General features: G+C 34.5%; 2 protein-coding genes across 3 annotated transcripts in view; both read right to left on the bottom strand.

Annotated features, from left to right (window-relative positions):
• The window catches only part of LOC107644729 (cleavage and polyadenylation specificity factor subunit 1), a 13,678-nt gene extending 6,326 nt beyond the window's left edge, over positions 1-7,352 (bottom strand). The window contains exons 1-14 of one of the 2 annotated variants that reach the window (XM_016348657.2): positions 6,748-7,352; positions 5,839-5,985; positions 4,858-5,011; positions 4,272-4,407; positions 3,496-3,641; positions 2,888-2,983; positions 2,699-2,751; positions 2,466-2,597; positions 1,958-2,009; positions 1,737-1,859; positions 1,377-1,511; positions 1,108-1,236; positions 668-745; positions 279-419 (exon numbers count right to left, since the gene is read on the bottom strand). In XM_016348657.2, the coding sequence (XP_016204143.1) occupies positions 279-419; positions 668-745; positions 1,108-1,236; positions 1,377-1,511; positions 1,737-1,859; positions 1,958-2,009; positions 2,466-2,597; positions 2,699-2,751; positions 2,888-2,983; positions 3,496-3,641; positions 4,272-4,407; positions 4,858-5,011; positions 5,839-5,985; positions 6,748-7,085 (1,860 nt within the window). In that variant the 5' untranslated portion in view covers positions 7,086-7,352. Of the gene's footprint in view, positions 1-278; positions 420-667; positions 746-1,107; positions 1,237-1,376; positions 1,512-1,736; positions 1,860-1,957; positions 2,010-2,465; positions 2,598-2,698; positions 2,752-2,887; positions 2,984-3,495; positions 3,642-4,271; positions 4,411-4,857; positions 5,012-5,838; positions 5,986-6,747 lie in introns of those variants that run through there. The other variant, XM_021103180.1, reaches the window with a different exon arrangement.
• On the bottom strand, positions 9,407-11,887 carry LOC107644728 (ATP-dependent Clp protease ATP-binding subunit CLPT1, chloroplastic). Its single transcript, XM_016348656.2, has 6 exons — positions 11,477-11,887; positions 11,350-11,385; positions 10,980-11,089; positions 10,184-10,363; positions 9,828-9,955; positions 9,407-9,747 (listed from the first exon to the last, which is right to left on the bottom strand). Exons 1-6 carry the CDS (start codon positions 11,689-11,691, stop codon positions 9,706-9,708), a joined length of 711 nt encoding a protein of 236 aa, XP_016204142.1. The 5' UTR covers positions 11,692-11,887; the 3' UTR covers positions 9,407-9,705.

Genomic DNA, 11,915 nt, shown 5'->3' with positions numbered 1-11,915 from the left:
AGCTGTTAAAGTTTAAACCATGACAGCAAGTAAATAGTGTTTCCAAGAAAAGAATGACAAACTAGGTTTGCATCCTCAAGAGTCTTGTTCATGAAGCCATGCACCATTCTTAAACTTTTAAAAGCAATCCTAACACGTTTTTACACTAAGCCCTAACCCCTCAGTTGTCCTGCAGAGTACACATGATTATGAAATTGATAGCCGAGAGAGAGAGAGGAATCATGTTACAAATCATAGGTTATCCTACCAAAACATAAAACACTTATTAAGAAGATTACCATAGTACGAGCCTCCAAACTTATAATCAGGTATGCATGATATTCATCGTCATCATTAGCCATCTTAGAGGAATCAGCACTATGAGACCGTGAGCTCTTATGATAAACAGTCCAAATTCCTTTGCAACCAGGAAGTTCAACCTGAAATGATACAAGAAGCGAAAATACGGGTTCATTTCATATCACTTCACTCCTTTTGAAACTTTGATTAGAGAATCTTTAGATATCGGTCATTCAGCAAACTGAAAAACTAGGTGGGCTGCACATGGGTTTACTGATAAATTTTGAAGTTATGTCACAGGCACAGGCAGCAAGATTTGAGGTACTTCATGTAAACAAATGAAAAATAAAAACACAACCAGCTGATATAATATAAAAAATAGACAAACCTCAGTTATCACTTCTGGGCGAATTGATTGCCGAAGAACACAGATAGAACCATTCTTTCCATGACCAGAACAGCACACCTGGGTAAATAAAGATATGCAAAACAAAATTATTGAATCGTAAACAGTGCTAATATTAGACAAGATGACTGTAAATGACCCTTCTGGTAGAGAGACAAATAAAATATAAAAAAAATGAAAAAGTATGGGTCATTTATGCTAGGTTTTCGAAGAGGGAGTATCCTATTTTTCAGGGATTAAACATGTATCTATGCCAAATATACATAATCACTATCAATTGCTACAATGGCCTCCTTCACTCCCTCTTCTCCCACACCTTTCCTTTTTGCCCAATCTTAGCAAGTAATTAGTGCTTGGATTAAGTGCGTAAAGTAATAACCCATGAAATCATACAAAGTGACCAGTCATGGAAAAAGACTGACCAATTCATAGTTACTCTGTTTGGCAATCCCTGTAGCATTTGCATCAGCATTTATCCTCAAACCATATGAGAAATCTTTTAGAGGACCAACGTTAATCAATGAATCCCTAACTGCAAATGAGAATGTTTTCTGCAGCCAAAATATAACTAGTTCAGTAAGTGCAATACACCAAAGAATTCTAATGAGAAAAAAAATGAAAAAGACATTAATGGCTACTCCATATCCTGTTGTCACCTTACTCTATGTACAAAAGCAAAATGAGACACTACCTGTGCTGATTCTGTTCTATTTGGTGCAGATCCATACAATGAAAGCTCCTCGCCACTAACCAAATCTTGCAAAGCATCAGAAGGTGACCTTCGCAATCTCTTTGATGAAGGAGCATCTACTTCAATATCACCAACCTACCAATGTTGAGGAGAATTTTACAGATAATGATAATAATAACACCAGTAACAGAAACTACAACAGCGAGTTTTGCTTGAAAAATGCATTGAAGATTTTTTTTTTTTTTGTTCCCGCGGAGCCGGAGGGGGGGGGGTTCCTAGTTTAAACAGAAATCTCTTGAAAAAATTGACAATCAGCATCGAAAGAAAGTAGCAGAGAAGTTCCAGATATTAAATGTGCACCTCCTCTTTTAGATTATTAGACGATGACATTGAAACACCAGATCCACAAGAAAATTGCACCAGCATACTGTCTCCCAATCGACTCGCGAGAAAAAACAGAGAATTTCCAATTGTCGTTATACCCTTAAAGATATTCAAAAAGTTAAACTCAATCTAACCGATAAGTATAGAATCAAATTTGCAACAGCAATAGCACGAAATGCAAGGTTTTCCAAACTTACAGATGACAAAACTGAAGCTTTTGACTTGGAAAGATCAAGTCTCTGCACGACCCTGGAATTGAATTTGTTGGTTTAAGTATACATGGTTCAATCATAATTGTGTTCTGTGATCAGTCAGACAGTCATTTTAAGTACAATGCAAGCTAAGGCAATTGCAGCAAATAACAACATTAACTCTCTCTTTCTCTATCCATTATGTCAAATCCAGAAATCTTAAAATTGATTATCCTCTACCTTGTGACATGGGCCTATCAGGGGGAGGAGGGAAAAAAGAACATTGAAAGATTTGATTTTTTTTTCGGGGTGGGATAAAAGTGAAAGGTTTGAAATGTTGACAATAGTTATTTGGAATACTACTAGCAAGAAAATTCACCTTTCCCAAATAATTATGTTTCCCTATATGGAGCATAATCCTAATATAAATTCTCCAGCTGCCAAACAACTAAACGAAAATATCACCCACAACATCAAGAACATGAATGAATGAGATGGAAAAAGAATGACAAACCTTCCATCATAAACAAGCACAAGCAATAGCAGTTCGCCAGTTTTTGTTGACAGCAAGGCCACATCATTTGACAGCCAAGTTGCATTGGCAGCATCAAGCTCCACATTGAAAGTTGATCTTGGCATCTCCTGACTGAAATAGAATTAAAACCTCTCAGTGCTGAAGATATGATGATGGATAGATAGCCATAAACTTTTAACGGCAATTAAAAGACAAAGGAAAAAAATCTCCACCTGCTATCAAGTGAAACAGCATAGCTATTCAAGGCCAATGCACATGAAGCTGACTGCAAAAATGACCTATATAATTATATTATTGCAAATATTGTTTAAAATGGAGGATTGAAAATTCAGTTAACATATCTTTCTAATTGACAGAAGTTGAGAAGCAATTGTATGATTATGTTAAAGCAATACACTTACCTGACTATGATAATGAATAGTGTTAGCTCCAATTACAAGAACACCACCTATTGGTGAGGGCACTGCTAGAAGCTTGTAGGCATCATGGGGGAGATTCTGACATGTGAAAACACAATTTGAAGAAAATAATTATATCTTTAAAAAAGGAGGAAAATTCAGCAGAAACAAACAGATGCTGGACTCTGGAATCTCCAAGCAAAATATCATTCAAAAATATATAAAACAGAAGGATTTCACTGTGCTTAACAACTTACAAAAGAAATATCACACTCAAGGAGTAAGTTGTGGAGAAAAAAGATGGCATAATTCAATATACTGAATACAGTATACACTATAGACTACTCTTGTGTCATTCCATTTGTCTACCATTCAATAGTAAGCAAAACCAATGACTAGCAGAATAAAAATAGATAAGACTAAATATATATAAATGAGTAGTAGTCACAAATGGCCAGGTTAAGTAAACCAGCCATACCTCAAAACACTTCAACTTAAGATATTCAAGGATGGGACAGAAATTCTATTAAATTCTTCGATATTTCTAGAGTCACAATCTAGCAAAATGGTAAAATGTTGAAGCGCCATCAAGGCATCTATATTGCACTTACAACAGCTGACCAAATGAGTGGATGCTGCTTCAAAGTTGTGCTAATACTAAGTGCAGATATCATGCATGTATGGTGCTTCCACGAGAGACGCCCAGCCCAAGTAAGCTCGCATTCATGCAGGATGACCATAACAGGTTCAATATATCCTATACACAAAGTTAAATAAATTTCAGATGAGTAACGGTTTGAGAAACACTTCCACAGTTTTTTTAGCAACACTTTTTAAAACACTTAAAAGAAGTACATATATAATTACATATCCAAATAGAAAATGACTTTATAACCTACTTTTCAAAAAAAAATTTATCAAATAAACACTTAAGTAAACTATTTGTACAAAGGTCCCCTCAAGCAAACCAAAAATTACTAGGTACATTGACATGCTTAAAGCCCCACCAAACAGAGACAGAGATATAGAATAATAGAAAAAGGAGAATGATATTTGTACACCTTGATATGTGTTTTACTTTTGTACACCAAATCTATCACCATTAATTTGGATTTGATCCCCGACACACTTTTTCTTCTTCTATCTTCTCCATTCTTGGATTTAATACATGTATAAATTGAACACCAATTTAGGTATGCAAGTGTGCAACGGACAGAATCTATGACATTCTGATTATGCCTATAAATTTTAATCAGTCAACTCATATTTTTCTTGAAAACAACATTACAACTAAAACCTAGGTGAGAATGGTAATCTATCTGTATAAGAAGCACTAAGATTTTTTGAAATGCTAGAAAACACAAATAAATGATACTCTTACACTAACCATGAACAAATGTAAAATCTTTTACATGCCTCATATCCAAGTCCCGTAGATTTATCATATAAGATGACTCGATACGAGCAGCAACTGCACCTCCAGAACCCAAGGTATCATCGTCTCCAACTAAACCAGAACCAGCCTGACAGCAATAAAACACCAATTAAGAAAATTAAAAGTCCACCAAATTATACTTAACATCGAAAATTTCCCATGAGAAAATACACTTAATAAATGGTATATATTCAAAGTGCATTCTATCAGACTTGGGATATTAGTTGAATTACATAATGCAATAAAATTATTACACATGAATGTAGGTGGATTCTGTGTTACTTTAGCAACAGATATATATGTAAAGAGAACTCCCATGTCATCCATGTAAAGAGATTGGCCAGCTTAGGCCACATGTTTAATTGTTTTTCTAATTAATGTTCTTTGTGCTATCTTTTGGAGGATTCTCGTTTTTTTTTTTCTTTTTCTAAACACAAATTTTTTTTTTTTTAAAGATGAGCAGATAGTAAGGGAAATTCACAAGATACATTGATACTACAACGATTTTTTAAATTGAAAAGTATGAAGGATAATAGACCTGAGTAGCCTTTAGTATTATCATTTGCAAATCATAGACAAGAACCCCACCACACCTGCCTTGAGGATCAACCTTTACCAGGGGACCATTTGCAAACTGTTCTCTTCCTCTTTTCAAATGAAGCCATTCTGGACCCTCAAAACAATGCAAGGAACTAAAAACAAAGAAAAGATTATAGTTAAGCCTCATCCTTTAGGCTAGTAAAACAGACATGCATACAAAATATAGTAAAGAGTACCTGAGATCATAAGTGAATACAAGTTCTATAAAAGAACACTTTGCCATCAAATAACATTATTTTTAAGTTGTCACATAGACAGATAGACCCCAATAAAAGAAGGGACATCAGTGAGGGGACAAAGAGAAGGAGAAAGAGAATTGCAGAAATTTCTTGAAGAATCATAGATATTAGTAATAGTATAGTTCTCTGTAATCAGAAACACTTAAGCACACATATAACCAATGAGTAGTACAAAAGATTATGACCAGCCTCAACTTCATTCTCAATGGAAGCAACTACATTGGATGGATATCTTAGTTGTTCCTCATTGCCACCAAGGAACATTAATATTTTTTGCAACTAAAAGGTGGAATCCTAGCAAAACTAAATGTGTGCGAAGTCTCCATTTTGACTAGCTTAGTGGATAGAGAAATAATTTTTTAAAAAAAAGTTGGATAAAAATAAAAATACTCAAAATTGGACTCCACAATGTCTTAGAAGGACAACTTAGGGCTTTAGGGTTTAGGAGTCAGCTCTCCACAATATCTGGCAATTTAACTCTCCAACAGAAAATAAAGCTTGCCAGGATTACACTTTTCAGCTGAACATGTGCACGTTACAAGGATTTCTTTCATCTCCCAACCTCCCATTAAAGATCCTTCTAGTTTTCAGTCTATATAAGTGCAAAGCCGTTTTCCCAAAAAAAAAAATACATTACTAACAAATAATTAACAGACCAAAAGATAGAAGCAACCACTCACCTTGTACGAAGTCCATGAATAGAATCATCATACTCTAGAACTGAAATCTTTGCATCTTTAAAAGTTAAGATGATTGAATCCCTCCTTCTAGAACCATCACCAGCTCCAATGCTCAACACACCCATGGCTTCAACATTACCATGTAACCTGAATCACAAGTACAAGCCCAAACACCAAATCATCAGTAAATTCAACAGATTAAAGGCATATCCCCTTGTCAATAAGGTAATATCAAATAGAGACTAGCCAACCACAATATGCTGATTACTTTGGGGGGAAAATGCCAAGTATAACACTCTAAATTCACGGCTCATGTCATTTTAGCAATCAATTCAACATATAAGAGGCTAAAAAATAATGAAGTCAATAAAAGAATATAGTTAAGTAAAAAGCCACAATGTAGCCATATAATGTTAAATAAGAGAAAATCAATTTTTCCATTAACTCATTATAAATCCAAGCACTACTGCTTACTTAACATACCTCAGTCCGCAGTATACTCATTAGTTTCAATAGTCAAAAAGTAAAAGAAAAAAGAAAAAATAAAACCATAACTTCGTTCTGAACTTCAAATTCTAAATCCCAGCACCAACAAGACAGCTCGACTCAGCTAGGCCAGTAAAACCAACAGCTGAAATAAGCTGAAACTAATCAAACTCATATATTAGCATCACTTGTGTACACCTACAACTATTACCAACTAGTGACTAAACTTCCATAGCTGAAACCACATTGTACCAGTAACTTTGTGTTTGGGGGATTCAAAAATCAAAACTTTACTTCCAATTTCACATTCTAAATTCCATCTAATCCATATAATCAACCGAGTCAAGCTAAACAAAGAGTACATTTTGCTGAATTTCAATTCTAAATTCCCGGCACAACCAAATTTAAAAGAAGCAGAAAAACCTGTAATGGCAAACAAGCTCGAGTGAGGCCCCGGTGACGCCGTCGAAAACGCCGCCACGGCTGGACTCAGCTGCAGCCGGAGGACCCTTAGCAGATTCCTCGTGGACCCTGACGGCATAGACTTCGAGGACATTGGCAGAAGTGAGGATAAGGTTGGGAATGGGGCCGAGGTCGCGGCGGGTGGCGGGGTTGGGCCAGTCTGAGTCAGGGTCCAGGTCGTCGGCGGGAAGAGGAGGGACGCGTGGAACGTAGTCGGCGCGTGAGTGAGTGAGGAAACCGGAGGCACAGTTATCGATGCCGGTTGGGCAGTGCATCATCTTGTAGGCCGCGAAGCTCATTTTGTTTAGCTCAAAGATTAAATCTTTGGAATGTGAAAATTTCAAATGTAAGTTGGTAAGTACAGTTTGTTCTTCTCAATTCTCGGTTTTCAGCTCAGGGAAGAAGAATTGAAGAAATGAGCTTAAACCCTGAAGAAATTAGGGTTTCTGCGTTTTTTTGTTTGGCGGGAGTGTTATGAATATGAAGACTCACATCAACACACACAACCATCGTCACTCAGAACCTGTGTTGTGAAGTGTAAACCACACCGGCATCACATTTCTTTGCCATTTTTTATTTTATTTTATTTACATACTTTTTTTGAAATTTTTTTTATATATTGGATTATGACTTATGAGTGGTGAATTCTTTAAAGATGATCTACACTATGTGGTATATGGTTTGGGTGTCATTAAGTTGATAAAAAAGATCTTTTTTTAATAAAATAAATTTTTTTAATTTTTTAGCGTGTTTAGTAAATTTTTAATAGTAAAAGTAAAAGTACTAGAAAAATAAAAAAAAAAAATATTTTTTTGAGAAGTTACAATTTATATTTTTTTTAAAAGATTTTTTTTAAAAAAAAAAAGATGTTTTTCACATAATAAATGAATAAAAAAATACTTTTATCTTATTTTATCCAAACATATAATTGATAGATAAAAAAATCTTTTTACATGAGATATCTAAACATAAAATCATTTTTAGTTTTATAAAAGATCTTTTACGAAAATGACACCCAAACAAGCCCTTTATCTTTTCATAATTAAAATATTTTTTTTTTTACAAAATAGCAATGTAAAATATTAAAATAATCAAATATTCTCGTATTTCACACTAAAAATATTCATATATAAAAAATTTTAGCCACTCTTTTATATACGTGAAACAATAATTTGAAAATACTTAATAAATACATTGAAAACTAAATTTTGCATTTTTTTCTATAAAAGCTTTGGCTCCAATTCTAAAGAGGTTTTAATAGAAATCTCTTTAATTCAATTATTTAAGTTAAGTTTTAACTCACAACTTAAAATGATAAATTGTTTAATCGAATTAAATTTGTCTTATCAATAGATAATTTATTGTTGAGTAAAGTATCGTTTTTGTCTCCAACGTTTGGGGTAAATCCTATTTGTATCCCTAACGTTTAAATCGTTCTATTTGTATCCCTAACGTTTGTAAAAGTGATTCAATGTTATCCTGTCATCAATTACACATCATGAGCGCTTTAGTTTGAGTTTTAAAAATCTCTTCTTGAAGTTAGAATACAAATGTCTGTGTAGAATTGATCATCTACTCCGAAAAATAGCTCATCAAATGTTGAAACTAATTCTTACAACACTTACATAATTCACTTTTCTAGGGACATAATTGAATCTAAACACAAATAGTGGGTATAATATTAAAATTGAACACATCCAAGTGAGAATAATTGAAAAATATAATCTGATTTGTTAGTATAATTGATAGTAGGATAATATTGAATCACTTTTATAAACGTTAAGGATATAACTCCAAACGTTGGGACAAAAACGATATTTTACTCTTTATTATTTGATATCTTAAGGAGGTTGAAAGTTTGAATCTACCTTAGAAATGGAAAACATCCTATAACCAATTATTTGCCTTTAAGTGGATGATTAAGGCAATGGATTATTCAACTTGAGAATTGCCAATACAATTTGAAAAAGGAACTACTTACTTAGGATAAAAAAGATTAAAACATCAAAAATATCAGCTGACCAACATATTTTCATTTGTTTTTACTGTGTTTGAGCTAACATTAACCAACTTCCAATTTTTTTTCCATTAAAAATATTGATTCTCTAACATTCACCATTTAATTAAGTTAAAACCATTACCACTAACCAGTCATGTGAACTCATCCGTGCATCTTTAAGGATAATCTCATTCAAAGCTTTGAGTGGAAAGAGAGAAATGGATAGAATACTCTCATAGTCCCATGTCATTTTGTCTTAGCATCAACTTTGGTTTTCTGTTGAAATTCCATAACCACTATCTCCTATTAGGCTATTACTCTTGCCAAAATCATATAATCTTGGAACTGTAAACAAAATGATGAAAAAGTTGCAAATTATAATCCAGATGGTTTAGTCCAAAATAACACATCCACATTACAACCAACATGATTTTAACTTCATAACATACTTTCAGCAATTCTTCTACCATTTCTCTGCCTTGTCAAGTAAACTTGAATTAAAAAACCTCATCAGCCAACAATTTTTTAATTTATTATTATCTCCATCAAAATAATGTCTGACGTTCCATTACATTATAATTTTATGATAATAATAAGAAGAGAGAACGAATGGCTTCAATGTAAGGAAAAAGGTATAAATAGAACTAAAATTCAAAAAGTTGTTACAACTTACAAGGAAACGTAAAGCAGTGAGACTAAGATTAAGCCATAAAAAGCTACTTAAAATTTTGACCTCCTCAAAACTTGAAACAAAAAAGAATGAGAAAAAGCATCATCTCCAATTAGTGTACAACAGTATTTGACATACATGTCAAGTACATCAATGCAGGAACTTGTAACAAGGGAGAGTACAGTCAATTTTCTCAAGGAACTTGCAATGCCAGGGATCAAAAGGTATCAATCTACTTTCAAGGAATTTCTCAAGCTTGCTTCTTAAAGCTCAAATCGACATCTTCATTAATCTGCAAGAAACGAAAAACCATCTAGTTTAATTCGATACTGAGGATCCCGCGGAGCCAAAACAACAGAACTTGAGGCTTACTTCTTTGGCAAGTTCTTTGGCTTTTTCATCATTGAAACCTAAAGTGGACAAGATCTGGCGACCTGCTGATCCTTCTTGGGCCCAAACTCCAAGAAGTAAATGAGTCACGGTTATTTCGCCTCCATCACCTACATTTTATGTCATAACTTTAGCAGTGACAAAAGAGATCATCAAAAAGTAAATAAGGTATAATGAGGGAAGCAAGATCAAGATCACCATTTAAAATCGTTTTCAGATGGGGCACAAGACAACTCAAAGTTTCTTTCCAAAATATATTTCATTTAAATTTCGTGCAAAGTCTAACTCATTTATTGAACAAATTTTGGCATGGAACTGATAGGCAGAAACCATAATACCTGACTTCAATTTCTCATCCACAGCCCAGTCAAGGGCTTTCTGAGCTGGTTCGGTCAATGGAGGATGCTCAGGGCTAAAGAAATACAGGTCAGATTTCCCAAGTAGCTCTACTGTTTCTTCCCGTACTTTGAAAAGAGAAACTCCATTGGCTCTCAAGAATTTTGCAGCTTTACTTGTTCCTAAAAGAATACAAAAAAAATTATGTAGCGCTTATGAGTAGAAGAAAGGCACACAGCTATAAATTTAGAAAATGGATTCATTCAACTTGAAATCAAGATGGAAGGGCATTGCTTTCTGATCAGAGCTAAGACAGCACACACTTCAGGATTGCTGTTTAAGACTGAAGTTGGAAATCAAATTTCATTTAGTATCCAATCCAATTTCTGACCTGACCTTCCCACGATCTACAACCATGAAACTTTACCATTGCATTTCTATTTATTCAAAGAATATCATATTGCTCTTGTTTCAAACACTGCAACAAAACTCTACATCATTCTAACATCCTCGCACTTGGTTCTTGCACAAAATAACCAATACCTTAAGACATAACTTCGATACAAGTAATTCCTAAAAAGGAAACATATGAAGCAAACGGTAATGCAATCGGATAAGTTCACTGCCAGTAGCATTAAGCAAGCTACAACTGAAATTTATAAGACACAATTATGCATTCAATCAATGGATACTGCACAAGTCCAGTGGATGAATCACAGCCTTCATGGCAAAACACAAATCAAGCATGGTATCGCTATATATTACTGAAATTTCAAAAGGCATCCAATTACAACAAACCTTCTACCAAAATCCCCATGAGAAGCGCTTCGGTTCCTGTGTTGGGATACTTCAGCTTCCTGGCTTCCAATTCTGCCATAGCAAAAGACTTTATAGACCTCGCAGACCACCTAAATCAATCCAAACCAAACAAAACAGGCCCTCAGAAAAACAATCTGAAAGTATATACAATAATGTGTATAAGCTCCTAAGTAGTGACACACTAACAAACTACTTCAGCTGAAGAAACTAGCTAAATTATGCAGCTGGCAACAACAAATTGATGATGATAACAGAAATAACAGAAAACCAAACGATTAAGCTAAATTGCAAGGAAACTCAAATCCATTGAATTAAAACTGGTGATAAAAGACAATAACAATGAACTCACTGTGGGATTTTGTCAATTGTATCCGCCTTGGGTTTCCTGCACACAAAAAAAAGGGGGAAAAAGTGATCAACTTTAAGCGAATTTGAGGAAAATTAAAGAAACCCAAATTGAGTTTGAGAAGAATTACGTGGTGGGAAGACTAAAGGACACCGTTGCAGTGGTGGCACGGGTGCTGCAACTCACCGAGGGGAATGGAGGGATTGGAGAGAGGCGATGAATGGTGATTCTGGTTCCGAAGAGAGATGTGAAGTGTAGATTATTGTTGTTGGTGGTGGGGTTTGAAACATTATTAGGAGAGATTGAAGGTATACAAGAAGAGGAAAGGGTGGGAATGGAAGCCATTGGAGAGAGAGAGAGAGAGAGAGAGATTATGTGAATTAGCGAAAAGGGGTTGGAAGATGAATTAAGAATAAGAAAAAGGAGGAGGCTTTGGATTTCATATCATGTTTAGAAATCTGAAATCAGGTTGGGGAAGACAGTTTTGAGATTGCAAGTTCGCCAAGTTGGCTTCCCTCTTCACTCTTCACTTCTAACACTTCTTAATATCCTTGGACCTTTTTTTTTTT

Source organism: Arachis ipaensis, chromosome B05, assembly GCF_000816755.2.
Source record: "Arachis ipaensis cultivar K30076 chromosome B05, Araip1.1, whole genome shotgun sequence".
In the NCBI taxonomy this organism is placed as follows: Eukaryota; Viridiplantae; Streptophyta; class Magnoliopsida; order Fabales; family Fabaceae; genus Arachis; species Arachis ipaensis.
Note: the sequence above shows the minus strand (reverse complement) of the source record. Positions and strands in the feature narration are given on the sequence as shown.